At 43.2% G+C, this 20,536-nt stretch overlaps 1 protein-coding gene and 1 long non-coding RNA gene across 4 annotated transcripts in view; one reads left to right on the forward strand and one right to left on the reverse strand.

Annotated features, from left to right (window-relative positions):
- polg2 (polymerase (DNA directed), gamma 2, accessory subunit) overlaps positions 1–20,536 on the reverse strand; it is a 78,237-nt gene that overhangs the window by 32,945 nt on the left and 24,756 nt on the right. For 2 of the 3 annotated variants that reach the window (XM_088000727.1, XM_043715038.2), the window contains exons 6-7: positions 12,079–12,252; positions 6,299–6,439 (exon numbers count right to left, since the gene is read on the reverse strand). In XM_088000727.1, coding sequence (XP_087856853.1) covers positions 6,299–6,439; positions 12,079–12,252 — 315 coding nt within the window. The remainder of the gene's footprint in view (positions 1–6,298; positions 6,440–12,078; positions 12,253–20,536) is intronic. The other variant, XM_088000728.1, reaches the window with a different exon arrangement.
- The window catches only part of LOC122562266 (uncharacterized), a 34,561-nt gene that overhangs the window by 12,394 nt on the left and 1,631 nt on the right, over positions 1–20,536 (forward strand). Inside the window, exon 2 of the long non-coding RNA XR_006315271.2 lies at positions 14,907–14,954. This is a non-coding gene — a long non-coding RNA (uncharacterized LOC122562266). The remainder of the gene's footprint in view (positions 1–14,906; positions 14,955–20,536) is intronic.

A 20,536-nucleotide genomic window follows, 5' to 3' on the forward strand; every position in this document is an offset into this window, starting at 1 on the left:
TGCAGTAATTTGGATGAAAGGATTTTTTTTTTAAAAATCAACTGATCACATTATGGATGAAAATTTTTCTAAGAATCGAACACCAGAACTCCACCCTTAGCAGAACAACTTTGCATAAGAATTGAACCCTCGACACTTCTGTAGACAGATCACTGTTGCTGGAAACATGGCCAAATTCCACTATTAATTGAGTAATAACCAGGTTGGGTTGTGAGGAGCTTAACTTTCTTACTTGAGGAGTCTTATTTTGGTTGCTACATGCAATAAAGTTTAAATCATTGTTTCAGTACTGGATTGTCTGAAATTTCTGTAGCCGAATTGGAGGTAATTTCTGATAATTTTTACCCACAACAATACACTTGTCTTACAAGGCATGTAATGAAGGTTTACTAAACTTATTTCTGGGATCACAGGTTGAATAGAATAAGAACCCTTTGGAGTAAATACACGAGTTGGAAGTTTGCAAATGTAACACCACCATTCTAGAAAGAAATGAGAAAAGCTCCCTGGAATAATTAAGAAAAGCTGAAAACAATTATCAAGGAAGTAATAATAGCACCTTCTTGAGTTGAGAAAAATGAGGTGTCATCCCACAAAACATGCAAAATACAACAGTGCATGCTGCAAAGAGTGGAACCCGGGTGTTTTGTGAAGGTGCGTGTTCAATGAAATACGGGAGGGACGTACTGCTTTCCCAAACTACATTCCCAGATGAGTGGGGGCAGGAGCAGATCAAGGCCTGAGAGCTGAGGTAAGCCACAGCAATATCAAGTGAACACATCAGTGTGACATCACAGGTAAACGATTGCTCGGGGAATATTTCTTTCTTCTACCTGTTTTGAGTTTTCAAATTAAAAACTAAACAGGATAAATACCTACAGATTGGAAACTAAGTTTAAAACTAAAAAAAATTAAAAATCTAAATTTAATAGAGATGTAGGCAGTGTGTTGTAACTGCAACATATGGGAGCTGGTAGACCTCACTACAGTTCATTGTGTCATAGCAACCACAGGTTCCGACAGCCTTTCCAGCTGTTTCAAGGGGTCAGGTTATGTTTTGCTACTGTCCTGTTTGCAAGTTTGCAGCTTTCATGTAGTCCACATGTTTGTTCAAGACCATCTCACCTACCTCAACTTTGTATGTCACAGGACCTGCCTCTTCCCCTTCCCGACATGACCATCCTTGGCCTTCTCCATTGCCACAATGAACCAAATGCAAATTGGAGGAACACCACCTCATCTTCCACCTGGGCAGCCTGCAGCCCGGAGGACTCAACATTGAGTTCTCCAATTTCAAATAATCTTCCTTCCCTTCCTTTGACTCCCTTCCCAGCCCCTCCCCCTCCTCCCAGCCACCGACTGGATTTATTTTCCCACTGATCAACCAAGTCGTACCCTCTGCCGGTCTTCACCTATTCCCGCTTCGCTACCCTGCCCCCGCCACCCTCTTTATCTGCAGCTCCCCTTACACTCACCCCTGAAGAGTTACACCTGAAATGTTGATGTCTTCACCTCCTGATGCTGCCTGGCTTGCTGTGTTTTTCCAACCTCCTGCTGGTCTACCTTGGATTCTAATATTTGCAGTTTTCTTTGTCTCTTATCCACACAGGGTCAGTTGACACCAAATTTTGTCCCCTAAAGTAAATAGATTCTCTCACTTAGTGGAGTCTTGTGGTTGGCATTGGCGTTCCTGATGCCGTTTCATGACCCCCCTGAAGTCAAGGAAGATCAGACTTAACCCAGTGTGGCGTCTTCTCCCCATTAGCAACTCCATTGGAGCTGTCCCTGTAGTTGCAGGAGGGATGGCCCGATAATCAAATAGGAACCAGGAGAGTTTAGTATGGAGTGAAGCTGTAGACAGTTTCTTTAAGCCTACCTTCAAACTTTGGACTGCTCATTCCGCATGATGCCTTTAGACCTTAGGAAATACTCAAATTCTATACTGACAAATGATAACCCATTGTCAGTGACCAAAATTTCTGAGAGCCATGTATTGCAAAAGGCTTGTAGCTTTTCTATCATCGCCCCCCCCCATTTACAAATAAACCTCATGCAAGTCCAGCCACTTTGAGTGAGCATCCACAATAATGAAGAATGTTGAGCCCATGAAAGGGGTGGCATAATCATTGTGTAACTAAGTCCATTCCCATGAATGGGGGAGTTACTGATGGTATTTTGGTCCTTGTCAGCAAACACTAACTGGATGCCATACAGAGAGACATCGTATGTCAGTCTCCCAGATTTTGCTTGGAATCATAGTGTGCCAACAGCTTAGACAAAGATAGCTGCTTCTTCTCTTCCTTAAAGGCCATGTCTTGGCTATGAGACCACTTCCGTGGCTGACCCTCTTATAATAGAAAGTGTAAGGGTGCCAGAATGGAGTCAAAGTTATATATGAACGTTTCGTAATAATTCATTAACCCAAGGAATAGACCTAAACTCTGGTACAGAACTGGGAGCCGGGGCACCTTTGATTGCCCTCTCTTTATCTACCAACAGGTGTAACACAGTCTTGTCAACTTCATAGCCCAATTGGGTCGCTTGGAGTGCCTGGAACACAACTTTCCCTTCAAAGAAAATCTAAGGACTATGTCCAAGTTTTCTAAATGCTCTTTATTGGTCTTCCCTGTTATTAACATGTCAACCATGGGGTGATACAGTGGTTAGCACTGCTGTCTCACAGGGCCAGGTTCGATTCCAGCCTCAGGTGACTGTGTGGAGATTACACATTCTCCTCGTGTCTGCGTGGGTTTCCTCCGGGTGCTCCAGTTTCTTTCCACAGTCCAAAGATGTGCAGGTCAGGTGAATTGGCAATGTTAAATTGCCCATAGTGTTAGGTGCAGTAGTCAGAGGGAAATGGGTATGGGTAGGTTACTCTTCGGAGGATCGGTGTGGACTGGTTGGGCCAAAGGGCCTGTTTCCACACTGTAGGAAATCTAATCTAATCCAGATCAATGGTGACCTGCAGTAGGACTTTGTAAATGTTCTCCATCTCCAGTGAAAGTGGCACAAACTGATGATACTTCAAATGGCACTACTGATACTAACTCTTGTGGTATTAATTGTAACATATCTGGGAATCCTCATCTAATCACAATAGCAAGTACACATGGCACATGTACAGCTTTGTGAAGGACGACACCCCTAACCAACTTTGTATCCAGGTCCTCTATGCGAGGGATTGGGTATTTATCCAGCTGTGAAAAGCCATTTACCATTTATTTAAAATCCCCATAAAGGCAAACTGACCCATCATGCTTCACAATCAGTAAGAGCGGTGCTGCCCATTCTGCAAACTGTGGTGGTTTGATGATTCCTTTGCTTTCTAGCCTCCTGATTTATGTCCCTACTTTTGCCTGTAATGGCACTGGCGGGCCTTGAAGAACTATGGAATTGCTTCACGGTCAACATGCAAGGTGGTCTTGACTCCTTTTAAAGTCTTTAAACCTTCCTGAAAACCTTCTGGGTATTTAGTTAGGACTTCACTCAAGCAGGAGAAAGTGAGGACTGCAGATGCTGGAGATCAGAATAGAGAGTGTGGTGTTGGAAAAGCACAGCAGGTCAGGCAGCATCAGAGGAGGAAAATCAGTGTTTTGGGAAAATTCACTTCATCAACCCTTCACTCAGCAGCCATTTTCTAATCGACAAACGTTGAGCCAGTGTGAATCTTTCTCAACCAATTTTGCTCCATCAGGCTTGGGCTCAAGTCTTTTAATACTGAAAGGGATGTCTATAGCTGAGACACATAAAATAGCCAATAAGGGATAAACAGAATTAAAAGCCTGCTCCAGTATTTAAGTGAGATGTAACGATACCTTTGAAAAGGGGTTATGCTGAGGCAAAAGGAGGCCTTGCGTAAACAACAGCTGCAAGGAGATTTTGATAGGAAATGTCCAAGTGCAGACAGTTTGAAGATTTGAAACAAATATTTAAGGAGAAGATAAACTCCTGCAATAACAAACACAGATGGACAATTGGGATTATGGCTAGTACAAATCTAAAGGATCAAACAAGTTCATTAAACTATGACAAGTGATTGATTCCAGCCTCATTAGTGCAAGGATGTTGTCCCATTAGGTGAACAGAGTTAGTTAGGACAAAAGGTGTAACTCTCATTCCAGAAGACAGCCAAATGTTACAGCCTAGCTCATCATGCAGCTGTGGAAACAGCAGATAAAAATATTTTGCTGTAATTAGTTGTTTCTTTGAAGTTATTCACAATACTTAGAAATAGGTTCTAGTTAAAGGTTCTTCAAATAAATCAGAGATAGATTTCAACTTTATAGATACACATATATAACCAAAATGCAATGATCACCACAACTCATTTTAGCTAAAGAGGGTTAACAGTAGAGGTTTACATATAACTAACTTTATAATAGAAATTAATATTATAAATCTTATAGCAATTAGTGAGAACCAACTGTCTTTTGTATAATTCGGGCAGTGGGAAAATATGAGTAACAGAATTTGATAGAGATAGCAAACGAATACAGTAAAAACAGAATTCAAGCAGTCCTCTGAGATAAGCAAGACAGGGGCATGTCTGAACGGAGTACAGCCAGTCACTTTAGAATGTGAATTAATCGACACATGGAAAGATCCCAAACCTGGAGATCACAATGTCTGTTAAACACCATGAGAACATGGGACCTAGGGCAGTCCACAGGGGTGTCCTTCATTGATTAGGTGTTTCACAGGATTGGCTGCATAGAATAAGGGGAAGGGCACAGTGATCACGTTGTATGCGATTATTGTAACAAATGCATAAAAATATTGTATTTTGCTGTATAAACTAGAGCATCATTGACCTCTCTTCTGATCTAAGCTGTAGATTAAGGAGATAACTGAGTCCTCATGTTCAGGCCAGATTCAGGGAGAGTCTTTAGCCTTCTCCTTTCATGATCCATTGACTGCTTCAATAAAGACTGCCACGTACCTGAATTCTGCCTGCCTCCTGAGACTTTGCCCTTGGTTGGGGATTTCGCTCCTACAACTACAATCGGTGGTAACTGAACAAGCTGTTTTTCATAGGAGACTGGAACTGAAGTTGTACTCTTAATGTACAAAGGATCCCTAGTATAGATCCTCAGTCTAGCTGAGATCTTATGCAAACTTAAAAGGGGAGTCCAGAGCGAATTTTGTTAGATTAGTTCTGCAATCACTGATACAGCTGCGATAGTATCAACCACTATTTAACCAGGTGTTTATTTTGATTGGTTCTAATGTGGATGCTGCCAAACAATTTAATTGCTCCAAGCCAGATGCAACTGGGTTTTCCAGGTTGTGCACTCTCCTGGATATTGGCCTATGAGTTCTCTATGCCCATTTAGGTCTTTGAATGTCCAAAGTCACATGCCTCTGCCAGATATCTTAACCTCAAAAATCCTGATACAGATTTCCCGGTTCTTGAACTGTTGGGTAAAAACTATAGAATCTCAGAATTAGAGGTGGCTTGGGATTGTTATCTTCCTTAACTAAATCTGTTAACTCTTGAAAGGTTTTAGTATCTGGTGCTTCAGGAAATGTTAGGCTCTTAATAACCACAAGGAGCTGCAGGTTCACACACTGTCAGGAGAATTATTTGTTACTTTTGATCTACCTAGAAAAAAAAAATCCAGTCTTTCCACATACTGTCCCAGTTTTCTATGGCAGGGTCAAATGGGTCAAGCTTCCCAAATATCGGCAAAATACTAGGAATGCTCACCCCAATTTAAAGACGGTTGTTACAAGCAATTTATTCAGGATCATATTTTTTCCTCTTGTCAGCACTGAAATAACACCACGGAGGCTGGTAACCCATCAAGTCACCCTTTATTTGCACGTGCATTGTACTTGACACTAGTCTGGCTTCCTCAGAGTCAGCTCTCAGCGAACAGAACCTTAGACACTCCTGTTTGTATCTGTCAGTCATGGCTCCCTGATTGGGGCTGTTAACCTGGTCCAATCATAGAATTCATTCTGTGATATCCACCTGGCTGACCTTGTTACATTCACTACAGAAGTATGGGAAGATACTTTGCAGAAACCTAGATGAACTATTTAAAAAGCATGTGTTGCCAGAGACAGGAGATAAAATACTCTTCATTGAAACCAGAGGATGATATACACAAATGAGACTTAAAGGAAGGGGAAAAGACATTCAAATTTTATCTGAGAAGTTACCTATTGGTATCATTTTGCTAAAATGTGCAAAGCAGTACTTTTGTTCAAATTCTGGCTATTTTCCACAATTAGTGAGAAACAAACAGTTTACTGAATCTTACTTAAATACAAATCATTTTGCAAAATAACGTACCTTCTTTTGGTTGAATTTGTGTTTTGATTCAACATTCTTAGTAAGTTGCAATGAATCAAACAAAAGGGCTAATGCTCCTCGGTCCAGATTCCCACTTACGGACAGAACATGTGGAATGACAGTCTTCCTCCCATCTCGACCCTTTTAGAGATAAGTAAGTCCTGATAAGCACGGGCACATTTGTTAAGCACTGTAAGCCCCATTGCAAAATCATATCATTAATCACCTAAAATCACTCATTCTTGCCATGGTTAAAAGCAAAGATCTTTGATTCATATAATGATTATCATGAATCACAAGTAAATCAAGATATTTCACTGAAAATGAACTGCCAGTTTTTTTTTAAATTCACTCATGGGATGTGGCTGGCCAGTACTTATTGTCCATTCTTAGTTGCCCCTGAGATAGTGTGGTGAGCTGCCTTCTTGAACCTCTGCTGTTGATATGCTGTTCTTGAACCACAATGCCATTAGGGAAAGAGTTCCAAGATTTTGATTTAGTCACAGCGAATGAACAATGAAATATTTCAAAGTCAGGCTGGTGAAGCTTGGAGGGGAACACGCAGATGCTGTTCCTACGTACCTGCTGCCCTTGTCTTTCTCGATGGAAGTGAGTTTTGAGAAGATTTGTCGCTCAGGTTGAGGTTTTGGATGTAGGTTTGCTCTCTGAGCTGGAAGGTTCATTTCCAGAGGTTTCGTCACCCTACTAGGTAACATCTTCAGTGGGCCTCAGGCAAAGAACTGCTGATAATTCCTGCTATCTATTTATATGTTTCGGTTTCTTTGGAAATGACATCACCAATCCAAAGAAACCCAAACATATAAATAGAATCTCTTAACCTAATGAGACCAGAAACGGAGTGGCCTTAGTGGAACCCAAACTGGGTGTCACTGACCAGGTTATTGCTGAGCAGATAATGCTTGATAGCAATGCTGATGACACCTTCCAGCACTTTAGTGATCGAGAAGAGACTAATGCAGCAGTAATTGCTTGGATTGGATTTGTCCTGTTGTGTGTGTATAGGACATCCTGGGCTATATTTCACATTATTGGGTAGATGCCATCATTGTAAATGTACTGGAAAGCTTGGCTAGGGAAGCACCAAGAGCTGGAGCATGGCTTTCGTATCGTCACCAGAATGTTGTCAGAGCCCAAAGCCTTTGCATTATCCAGTTGCTCCATCCCTTTTTTCCTTGACTGAAGACTGGTATCTATTATGCTGGAGACCATGCAGAGGCTGTGATGGCTCATTCATTCAGCACTTCTCACTGATGACTGCTGCAAATGTTTCAGCCTTACCTTTTGTACTGTTGTGTTGGTTCTTTCATCATTGAGGATGGGGATATTGGTCAAGTCTTCCTCTCCAGTGAGAGGTTCAATTGCCAACCACCATTCACAACTGGATGCAGTAGAATAGCAGAAAGTAGATCTGATTTGTGGATCTGGGCTCACTTAGCTTTGTCTATAATTTACTGTTTACATTGTTTGCTATGCAAGCAGTCCTGTTTAGTCACTTCACCAGTTTGAGATCTTATGCCAGGTGCTGCTCCTTGCATGCCCTTTTTCATTCTCTATTGAACCAGGGTTCATGCCCTGGCCTGATGGTAATGGCCAAATGGGAGATATGCCAGACCATGAATTCAATGATAATAGCCCTAGGCCATCATCTCCTTGTTTCACTGTGGTTAATAGGCAAATACAGCAGGCAATTTGCATGCTGCAAGACCTATACATAACTAGACATAGGCAATGGTAGTCTTTCAAAAATCATTACAGTACCTTTGGTAACTATATAGTTCAAAATGCAGAAAGTCAAAACTCATCACATTATAGGAAGAATGTGGAAGCTTTGGAAAAGGTTTACTAGGATGTTGCCTGATACGGAGGGAAGATCTTATGAGGAAAGGCTGAGGGACTTGAGGCTGTTTTCATTAGAGAGAAGGTTGAGAGGGGACTTAATTGAGACATAAGATAATCAGAGGGTTAGATAGAGCGGATAGTGGTAACCTTTTTCCTGGGATGGTGATGGCTAGCACAAGGGGCCATAGCTTTAAATTGAGAGGTGATAGATATAGGACAGATGTCAGAGGTAGTTTCTTTACTCAGAGAGAAGTAGGGGCATGGGACGCACTGCCTCCAACAGCAGTAGACTTGCCAACTTGAAGGGCATTTTAACGGTCATTGGATAAACATATGGATGAAATGGATAGATTATATATTTTCTCTACTACTAATGTAAGGCTGACAGGTCATTAGTTGACTTCTCTCTCTTCCTTGTTAAACAGTTAGGCGACATTTCTATCTTCCAATCCATATAAATCATTCCAGAATCTATAGAATTTTGGGAGAGAATTACCAATGCTGTACTATTGCTGTAACGATCTCCTTCAACAGTCTTGGATGTGGATCATCTGGTCCTGGGGATTTATCAACTTTTAGACTCATTAATTTCTTCAATACAGTCTTCACACCCATGACAATTTCCTTCAAACCCCCTTTCTCCTTGGGCACTTGGATCGCTAGTTCTGGGGACTTCTGGTACTTTCCTTAGTGAAAGCAGACACAGAATAATAATTTGGCTTCTTTGCTATTTCTCTCTTCCCCATTATAAACTCCCTGACACTGTTTCTAACTGACATTTATTTTAGTCGAGAGTGTGTTGCTGGGAAAGCACAACAGGTCAGGGGCAGCAGAGGAGCAGGAGAATCGACATTTCGGGCATAAACCCTTCAACATTCATTTTAGCCAAATGTCATTTTTATATGTCAGTGGAAGTCAGGGACCTGGGTTCTATTCGAGCCTTGGGCAACTGTCTATGTGGAGTTTGTATGTTCTCAACATGTCTGTGTGGATTTCCTCCAGGTGCTGCAGTTTCCTCCCACAGTCCAAATATGTGCAGGTCAGGTGGATTGGCCATAGTAAAAACTCCATGTGGTGTTAGCCAATGAAGACCTGATGGGCCAAAAGGCCTCTTTCTGCACTATATGGTTTCTATGACTAATTTTTGAACATGTTATTAACAAAATTCATAAATGACGTAGTGTACTTATATTTTCAGGTGGCTTTTGATAAAGTCCCCCATAGGAGGCTGCTGAGAAAAATTAAAGCACATAGAATGGAGATAATGGGTTGGTCTGAATTAATGATTGGCTAACAGACAGAAAACAGAATCAGAACAAATCACAGTGGCAGGCTGTAATTAATGGGGCACTGCAAGGATTAGTACTTGGGCCCCTGCAGTTTACAACATATCAGTGATTTGAGTTCAGGGCCAAATGTAATTTTTCCAAATTTGTAAATGATACAAAGCCATGTGGGAACATGTATTGTGATGGAGTTTTGGACAGGGTTAGTGAATGGGCAAGAACATGGACAATGAAACAGAAAATAGAAAAATGTGAGATTATCCACTTTGATAGGAGAAACAGATATGCAGAGTATTTCCTACAAGGTAAGAAGTTGAAAAGAGTAGACGTACCAAGGGACCGAGCAATCCACAAGGCAGGCAAATTGAATATTACAAGAGGATTTGAATACAGCAGTAGTAGTTATGTCTTGCTGCTATTGTATAGAGGTAAAAACAATGACTGCAGATGCTGGAAACCAGAGTTTAGATTAGAGTGGTGCTGGAAAAGCACAGCAGTTCAGGCAGCATCCGAGGAGCAGTAAAATCAACGTTTCGGGCAAAAGCCCTTCATAAACGTTGATTTTACTGCTCCTCGGATGCTGCCTGAACTGCTGCGCTTTTCCAGCACCACTCTAATCTAAACTCTGCTATTGTATAGAGTTTGTTTAGACAGTTCCTGGAGTACTATGTTCAGTTTTGATCTCCTAATCTCAATAAAACTATGTTTGCCATAAAAAATGCAACAAAGGTTCAGCAGACTTGTTCTTGGAATGACAGGACTCCTATGAAGCGTGGTCAAACTGGGCCTGTATGCTCTAGAGTTTCAAAGAATGTGAGATGATCTCATTAAACTTATAAAACACTAAAAAGGATAAAGGGCAGATGCAGATAAGATTTTCTCCCTGGTTAGGGAGTCTAGAACCAAAGGGCACAGCTTAAAAAAAGGGACATGCCACTTAGATTGGAGATGAGGAGACATTTATTTTCTCAAACCATTCTGAACTTTTAGAATTCTCTGCCATAGAAATTCCATCTTTGAATATATGTAAGGTAGAGATTGATAGATTTCTTATTGCCAGTGATGTACAGGATTATAGGGTTCAAAGTTTGTGAGAAGATTTGTAGCTCGGGTGCTCGTTGTTGTAGTTCTGTTCGCTGAGCTGGGAATTTGTGTTGCAGATATTTCGTCCCCTGTCTAGGTGACATCCTCAGTGCTTGGGAGCCTCCTGTGAAGCGCTTCTATGATCTTTCCACCGCCATTTGTAGTGGTTTGAATCTGCCGCTTCCGGTTGTCAGTTCCAGCTGTCCGTTGCAGTGGTCGGTATATTGGGTCCAGGTCGATGTGCTTATTGATTGAATCTGTGGAAGAGTGCCATGCCTCTAGGAATTCCCTGGCTGTTCTCTGTTTGGCTTGTCCTATAATAGTAGTGTTGTCCCAGTCAAATTCATGTTGCTTGTCATCTGCGTGTGTGGCTACTAAGGATAGTTGGTCGTGTCGTTTCGTGGCTAGTTGGTGTTCATGGATGCGGATCGTTAGCTGTCTTCCTGTTTGTCCTATGTAGTGTTTTGTGCAGTCCTTGCATGGGATTTTATACACATTGGTTTTGCTCATGCTGGGTATCGGGTCCTTCGTTCTGGCGAGTTGTTGTCTGAGAGTGGCTGTTGGTTTATGTGCTGTTATGAGTCCTAGTGGTCGCCGTAGTCTGGCTGTCAGTTCAGAAATGCTCTTGATGTATGGTAGTGTGGCTAGTCCTTTGGGTTGTGGCATGTCCTCATTCTGTTGTCTTTCCCTTAGGCATCTGTTGATGAAATTGCAGGGGTATCCGTTTTTGGCGAATACATTGTAGAGGTGTTCTTCTTCCTCTTTTTGCAGTTCTGGTGTACTGCAGTGTGCTGTGGCCCTTTTGAATAGTGTCTTGATGCAACTTGTGTGTGCGTTGGGGTGGTTGCTTTCGTAGTTCAGGACTTGGTCTGTGTGTCTGGCTTTCCTGTATACCTTTGTGGTGAATTCTCCATTAGATGTTCTCTGTACCATCACATCTAGGAATGGGAGTTGGTTGTCCTTTTCTTCCTCTCTAGTGAATCGGATTCCTGTGAGCGTGGCGTTGATGACCCGGTGTGTGTTCTCTATTTCTGTGTTTTATAGGGTATATGAAAGGCATTGAACTGTTTGATCAGCCTTGATCATATTGAATGGTGGTGTTGCATGGCCTTCTCATGTTTCTACATTCCTAGATAATATGCTCAAATTATGATTGGGACTTGAACTCACGACATTGACTGAAATGTAAGTTTTCTACCAAATGACCAAAAGTGTGCAAAAAGCTCCATAGACATTCATAGAAAAGAGCATTCGTATCAAAAGTTAATATTAGCTTCACAAATTCTGTTCTTACTTGTGATCCACACACATGCAATTGGAATTGCTCAAATAAAAAAAGCAACAAACCTTGGCTGATTTTTTTTCCCCTCACTTTTTAGTAGGCTACTCTTGGTGAGATCAGGTAATTCAGCAAGGTAAGTAATGGCATGATATCCAACTTGAAATCTATAACAACTATTTTGAAAATACAATAAAATGTTCTGTGCAGAATTCAGCACTATTTAATGATACATTTTATACTACAAATAAAAAAAAAATTTATACTCATACTTTTAAGTTTGTTTTATTTCCATGGTGCTCAAGCACAAGTTGCTTGTCTCCCAGATTTAGCAACTTCTCAATTGGTTCCATCCCCCATGGAAAACTGAAATACAGGGCTGCTCCTTTAGTTCCATCATGATCCTGGAAATCACCAGCTGTAAAATTGGATGGATTTTTGGCAAACTACAAGGCAACCAAATAACACTTACAGAATAAAACATAGGAAGATGCTATGCAACAATTAACAATGTAGCTATCACCTTTTACATTTCCTACCTAATATAAAAACAAGTGCATGGATTAATGCACAATTTCAAGCATACGATTTTGGAGAAGACTTGTAGCTCAGGTTGTGGATGAGGTCGTAAGTTTGTTCTCTGAGCTGGTAGATTTATTTTCAAATGTTTCGTCACCATGCTAGGTACATCAGTGAGCCTCCGATGAAGCACTGGCGTTCAGTCCTGCTTGCTATTTATCGGTCATGGAGTCATAGAGATGTACAGCATGGAAACAGACCCTTCGGTCCAACCTGTCCATGCCGACCAGATATCCCAACCCAATCTAGGCCCACCTGCCAGCACCTGGCCCATATCCCTCCAAACCCTTCCTATTCATATACCCATCCGAATGCCTCGTGTTGGGTGATATCACTTCCGGTTCTTTTTCTGAGAGGTTGGTAAATGGGCTCCAATTATTATGTTTGTTAATGGAGTTCCCATTTGAATGCCAGGCCTCGAGGAATTCCTGTGCATGTCTTTGTTTAGCCTGTCCCAGGATGGATGTATTGTCCTAGTCGAACTGGTGTCTCTCTTTGTCTGTGTGTATGGATACTAGTGATAGTGGGTCATGTCTTTTGGTGGCTAGTTTCCTGCCCAATGTACTGTTTGTTGTAATCCTTGCAGGGTATTTTATATATGACATTAGTTCTGCTGGTTGTTGGTATGGGGTCCTTTAAATGAATCAGGAGCTGTTTCAGTATGGTGGTATGTTTGTGAGCTACCTGAAGAAGGGCTTATGCCCGAAATGTCGATTCTCCTACTCCTTGGATGCTGCCTGGCCTGCTGCGCTTTTCCAGCAACACATTTTTCAGCTCTGATCTCCAGCATCTGCAGTCCTCATTTTCGCCCTGTGAGCTACCATGGATGTCTAGGGGTCAGAGTAGTCTGGTCGTCATCTCCAAGATGTCTTTAATGTATGGCAGAGTGGCTAGAGTTTCTGGGCATGTTGGGTCTTGTTTAGGTCTGTTTTGTAGAAACCGGCCCTATTCACATCAACAAACATTATCCATTATCCTAGCCAAAAGAAACACTGGCCTCACTGTTAGACGAACCAAGGACACAAACATCTGACAACACCAATTCCACCAGCAAGGACAGCACCCTCAACTAGTAGATTTGTGTCTCACGACCCACTTCACCTTCAACGACATGACCTACAAACAAATCAGTGGCACGCCTACGTGATCACCAATATCAGGACTCTTAGCAGAAGCAGTTATGCAGAGGTTAGAATGAACAGCCCTTCCCACAATCCAACTCAAATTTTGGGTCCTCTGTGTGGATGACACCTTTGTCATCACAAAACGCAACAAATTAGAAGAAACCCACAAAGACACTAACAACATCCTTATTGGTATAAAGTTCACCCAAGGAGGAAGAGAACAACAGACTCCCCTTTCTGGAGGTCACAGTGAAATGCAAGGCCAATGGAGAATTACAGACCAGCGTTTACAGGAAAGCCACAGACACTGACTAGATACTCAACTACAGGAACAATCGTCCCAGCACCCACAAACGGAGCTGCATCAGGACATTATTTAAACAAAACACAACACACTGTAGCATGCAGAAACTAACAGAAGCGGAGGAGAAAAAAATACCTTGACAATATATTCAGGAACAATGGATACCCAATAAGCATAGTCTGCCGATTCCTACACAACAGACCTTAAGACGACAACATGCCCAGAGATTGTATAGAGTACTGAATGGACTCTCAAACTTTTATTATTCACCTGTACCTGTGTTTTTGTTTTTGCCACTGCTTACCTATTAGTTACTTATTGATGCTACTTAACTATGTGACAAAACATTTCACTGTGCCTCGTTACACATGACAATAAATTCAATTCAATTTAACTCTAGCCACTCTGCCATACATTAAAGACATCTCAGAGATGACAACCAGACTACTCCGGCCCATAGGCATCATGGTAGCCCACCACACTAAAACAGCTCCTGACGAATTTAAAAGGACCCTGTACCAACAACCAACAGAACAAATGTCATATACAAAATATTCCGCAAGGACTACAACAAACATTACATTGGGCAGATGGGCAGGAAACTAGGCACTAGGATACATGAGCACCAACTAGCCACCAAAAGACATGACAAACCATCACTAGTATCCATACATAGAAGAAGAGGGACACCAGTTTGACTGGGACAACATATCCATCCTGGGAAAAGCTAAACATAGACATGCACTGGAATTCCTTGAGGGCTGGCATTCAAACCGGACCTCCATCAACAAACATAACGATTTGGACGCCATTTACCAACCTCTCAGAAAAAGAACTCAATACGATATTACACACCACAATAGACCAAGACACATTAATAGCGAGCGAGATAGAACACCAGTGCTTCAGAGGCTCACTGATTATGTTATCTAGTATAGTGACAAAACATCTGAGAACAAATCCACCGGCTCAGTGTGCAAACTTACAATCACATCCAAACATAAAATGGACAAAATTTTTTTTACTCACTTGAAGATATATAAATCTGTGTGAAGTTTAAAATATTGAATTACCATATTTGGCTAATTTTCAGGTTTGCACCTTCACAGTGGCGCAGTAAGAGGTGTCAAGTTGAAATTTGGTGAGTTAATTGTGAGCATGGGAAATAATTTGATGCAAGGATAAAATCACAATTGAGGTAATCTTCACAAAGGCAAAGCTCCAATGTATTTTGGCACATGTTATGCAAAGTTGAAAAGTGTGGTGCTGGGATAAGCACAGCTGGTCAGGCAGCATCCGAGGAGCAGGAGAGTCAACATTTCGAGCATAAGCTCTTCATCAGGAATAGGGGAGTTGGAGGCAGGGTGGGACTGGGGGTTGTGGAAAGTTGCTGAGAATGCAATAGGTAGGTGAAGGTGGGGGTGAAGGTGGTAAGTCACAGGGCAGGGTGGAGCGGATAGGTGGAAAGGAAGACAGTGTTAGGGAACTGGAGCTGGAGTTGGATGAACTTAGGATCATTCGGGAGGCAGAGGGGGTCATAGATCGGAGCTTTAGGGAAGTAGTAACTCCAAAGATTGCAAACAGATGGGTAACAGTGAGGGGGACTGAGAGGAAGCAGCCACTGCAGGGATCCCCTGCGGCCGTTCCCCTCAAGAACAAGTATACTGTTTTGGATAATTGTGGGGGGGACGACTTACCAGGGGTAAGCAATGGGGTTCAGGCCTCTGGCACGGAGCCTGTCCCCGTTGCTCAGAAGGGAAAGGTGGAGAAGAGCAGAGCAATAGTTATTGGGGACTCGATAGTTCGGGGCACAGATAGGCGGTTTTGTGGGGGCGAGAGAGACTCATGTTTGGTATGTTGCTTCCCAGGTGCAAGGGTACGTGATGTCTCTGATCGTGTTTTCCGGGTCCTTAAGGGGGAGGGGGAGCAGCCCGAAGTCGTGGTCCACATTGGCACCAACGACATAGGTAGGAAGAGGGCTGAGGATGTTAGGCAGGCTTTCAGGGAGCTAGGTTGGAAGCTCAGAGTTAGAACAAACAGAATTGTTGTCTCTGGTTTGTTACCCGTGCCACGTGATAGAGAGTCGAGGAATAGGGAGAGAGAACAGTTAAATGCGTGGCTACAGGGATTGTGCAGGAGGGAGGGATTCCGGTATCTGGATAACTGGGGTCCTTTCTGGGGAAGGTGGGACCTCTATAAACAGGATGGTCTACACCTGAACCTGAGGGGCACCGGTATCTTTGGGGGGAGGTTTGCTAGTGCTCTTGGGGGGGGGGTTAAACTAACTCTGCAGGGGCATGGGAACCGAGACTGTACCTTTAGGGTGCAGGACCTGGAGTGTAGGAAGGTTAGGAACATGGCATCAATCTCAAAGGAGGGTGCCTGTAAACAGGAAAGTGGCTTGAAGTGTGTATACTTCAATGCTAGAAGTATACGAAATAAGGTAGGTGAACTTGCAGCGTGGGTTGGTACCTGGGATTTCGATGTTGTGGCTATTACGGAGACATGCGTAGAACAGGGACAGGATTGGCTGTTGCAGGTTCCAGGGTTTAAATGTTTTACTAGGGTCAGAGGTGGGGGTAAAAGAGGGGGAGGTGTGGCATTGCTTGTCGAAGATAGTATTACAGCGGTGGAAAGGACGATGGATGAAGGCTCGCCATCTGAGGTAGTTTGGGCTGAGGTTAGGAATAAGAAAGGTAAGGTCACCCTGTTAGGAGTTTTTTACAGGCCTCCTAATAGTCCTAGAGACGTAGAAGAAAGGATTGCGAGGATGATTCAGGAGAAGAGTGAAAGTAATAGGGTGGTTGTTATGGGGGACTTACTGGGAAAGCTATAGCTCGAGTTCGTTAGATGGGTCGGTGTTTGTCCAATGTGTGCAGGAGGGTTTCCTGACACAATATGTAGACAGGCCAACAAGAGGTGAGGCCATATTGGATTTGGTATAGGGTAATGAACCAGGCCAGGCATTAGAATTGGAGGTAGGTGAGCACTTTGGGGACAGTGACCACAACTCGGTGACTTTTACTCTAGTGATGGAGAGGGATAAGTGTGCACTGCAGGGCAAGAGTTATAGCTGGGGGCAGGGAAATTATGATGCGGTGGGGCACGACTTAGGATGCGTGGCTTGGAAAAGTAGGCTTCAAGGGAAGGGCGCAATTGATATGTGGAGCTTGTTCAAGGAGCAACTATTGAGTGTTCTTGATAAGAATGTACCTGTCAGGCAGGAAGGAAAGGGTCGTGTGAGGGAGCCGTGGTTTAATAAGGAATTGGAATCCCTTGTTAAAAGGAAGAGGGTGCCTATGTAAAGATGAGGCGTGAAGGTTCAATTGGGGCGATTGAGAGTTATGAAGTGGGCGGCACGGTGGCACAGTGGTTAGCACTGTTGCCTCACAGCGCCAGAGACCCGGGTTCAATTCCCGCCTCAGGCGACTGACTGTGTGGAGTTTGCACGTTCTCCCCGTGTCTGCGTGGGTTTCCTCCAGGTGCTCCGGTTTCCTCCCACAATCCAAAAAATGTGCAGGTTAGGCAAATTGGCCATGCTAAATTGCCCGTAGTGTTAGATGAAGGGGTAAATATAGGGGAATGGGTCTGGGTGGGTTACGCTTCGGCGGGTCGGTGTGGACTTGTTGGGCCGAAGGGCCTGTTTCCACACTGTAAGTAATCTAATCTAATCTAATCTAAAAAAAGTAGCCAGCAAGGATCTGAAGAGAGAGCTAAGAGCAGCAAGGAGGGAACATGAAAAGTCCTTAGTTGGTAGGATTAGGGAAAACCCAAAGGCTTTCTATAGGTATGTCAGGAATAAAATAATGACTAGGGTAGGAATAGGTCCAGTCAAGGATAGTAGTGGGAAATTGCGTATGGAGGCTGAAGAGATTGGGGAGACACTGAATGAATACTTTTCGTCAGTATTCACTCAGGAACAGGACATTGTTGCCGATGTGAATACTGAGTCACAATTAATTAGAATGGACGGCTTTGAGGTATGTAGGGAAAAGGTGTTGGAAATTCTGGAAAGGGTGAAAATAGATAAGTCCCCTGGGCCTGATGGCATTTATCCTAGGATTCTCTGGGAAGCAAGGGAGGAGATTGCAGAGCCATTGGCCTTGATTTTTATGTCCTCGTTATCTGCAGAAATAGTGCCAGAAGACTGGATGATAGCAAATGTGGTTCCCTTGTTCAAGAAGGGGAGTAGGGATAACCCTAGTAACTATAGGCCGGTGAGTCTCACTTCTGTTGTGGGCAAAGTCTTAGAGAGAATTGTCCAGATTTATGAACATCTGGATAGGAATAATGTGATCAAGGATAGTCAGCATGGTTTTGTGAAGGGCAGGTCGTGCCTCACAAACCTTATTGAATTATTTGAGGTGACTAAGGAGGTAGACGAGGGTAAAGCGGTAGATGTGGTGTATATGGATTTTAGTAAGGCGTTTGATAAGGTTCCCCATGGTAGGCTACTGCAAAAAATACGGAGGTATGGCATTGAGGGTGAGTTGGAGGTTTGGATTAGGAATTGGCTGGCTGGAAGAAGACAGAGGGTAGTAGTTGATGGTAAAGGTTCATCTTGGAGTGCAGTTACTAGCGGTGTTCCGCAAGGATCTGTTTTGGGACCATTGCTGTTTGTCATTTTTATAAATGACCTGGAGGAGGGGCTAGAAGGTTGGGTGAGCAAGTTTGCGGATGATACGAAAGTCGGTGGAGTTGTTGACAGTGAGGAAGGATGTGTCAGGTTACAGCGGGATATAGATAAGCTGCAGAGCTGGGCAGAAAGGTGGCAAATGGAGTTCAATTTAGGTAAATGTGAGGTGATTCACTTTGGTAAGAGTAACAAAAAGATGGGGTACAGGGCTAATGGTCGGATACTTGGTAGCGTGGATGAGCAGAAGGATCTTGGTGTCCATGTACACAGATCTTTGAAAGTTGCCACCCAGGTAAATAGTGCGGTGAAGAAGGCATATGGCGTACTGGCTTTTATTGGTAGAGGAATTGAGTTCCGGAGTCCTGAGGTCATGTTGCAGTTGTATAAGACTCTGGTGCGGCCGCATCTGGAGTATTGTGTACAGTTTTGGTCGCCATACTATAGGAAGGATGTGGAGGCACTGGAACGGGTGCAGAGGAAGTTTACCAGGATGTTGCCTGGTATGGTAGGAAGATCGTATGAGGAAAGGCTGAGGCACTTGGGGCTGTTTTCATTGGAGAAAAGAAGGTTTAGGGGTGACTGGATAGAGGTGTACAAGATGATTAGGGGTTTAGATAGGGTTGACCATGAGAACCTTTTTCCACGTATGGAGTCAGCTATTACGAGGGGGCATAGCTTTAAATTAAGGGGTGGTAGGTATAGGACAGATGTTAGGGGTAGATTCTTTACTCAGTGAGTTGTGAGTTCATGGAATGCCCTGCCAGTAGCAGTGGTGGACTCTCCCTCTTTATGGGCGTTTAAACAGGCATTGGATAGGCATATGGAGGATAGTGGGCTAGTGTAGGTTAGGTGGGCTTGGATCGGCGCAACATCGAGGGCCAAAGGGCCTGTACTGCGCTGTATTTTTCTATGTTCTATGGGAAAGTAGGACAGTCCAAGAGGGCGGTTCAGATTTGGAAGGCTGGATCTGGGATAAGTGGGGTGGAGGGGTTGGGGGAAGGGGAAAATGGGGAAACTGAAGCCTCCTGTGCAGCACCTTGTGAAACGCCTTCTTGAAGTTCAGGTAGATAACATCCATTGGCTCTCCTTGGTCTAACCTATTCATTATTTCCTCAAAGAATTCTCGCAGCTTTGTGAGGCATGACTTCCCTTTGATGAAACCATATTGACTTTGCCCTATTTTACCATACACTTCCAAGTATTCCGAAATCTCATCCTTCACAATCGTCTCAAAAATCATTCCACGACAGAGGTTAGGCTAATCGGCCTGTAACTTTCTTTCTCCCTTTTTAAACAGGGGTGTCATGTTCACCATTTAACAATCCTCTGGGACCCTCCCTGACTCTAGCAATTCCTGAAAGATCACCACTATCTCTCTATCACCACTAACCTCTCCAGCTATCTCCTTTAAAACTCTGGGGTGTAGTCCATCTGGTCGAGGTGATGTATCCACTTTCAGGCCAGTTTTTCTAACACCTTCACCTTGGTGAATGCCACTATACTCAGTTCTGTCCCAATTCTCTTGAAATTTTTGGAATATTACTCATGTCTTTCAATGTGAAGACTGACACATACTAACTATTCAGTTCCTCAGCCATTTCCTTATTCCCCACTAGTTTCTCTCCAGCAGATTGATGTCCACTTTTGCCTCTCCTTTGCTCTTTAGATATCTAAAGAAACTCTCAGTCTTCCTTTATTACTGGCTAGCTTACCCTCGCATTTAATCTTCTCTCTATTTCTTTTTTGTTGCCCTCTGTTGGTCTTTATAAGCTTCCCAATCCTCTGGTTTCCCAGTGCCTTTCACCACATTATATGCTTTCTTTTTTGGTTTTACGCTATCCCCGACTTCCTTAGCCATAGTTGCCTCATTGTCCCTGTACCATGCTTCTTTTACCTCGGGACGCATTTTTGCTATGTTTCCTGAACTACTCCCAGAAACTGGGGGCAATTGCTGTTCCACTGTCTTTCCTGCTAGGCTCCTCCCCCAGTCAATTCTGCCCAGCTTCTCCCTAATGCCTCTGTAATTGCCTTTATTCACATGTAGTTACACAGTCAATAGCCTCCACCATTTCCACTGCTATATCGAT

This window comes from Chiloscyllium plagiosum, unplaced genomic scaffold (assembly GCF_037043375.1).
Source record: "Chiloscyllium plagiosum isolate Xiang-an unplaced genomic scaffold, Cpla_swu_hap1 HiC_scaffold_25, whole genome shotgun sequence".
In the NCBI taxonomy this organism is placed as follows: Eukaryota; Metazoa; Chordata; class Chondrichthyes; order Orectolobiformes; family Hemiscylliidae; genus Chiloscyllium; species Chiloscyllium plagiosum.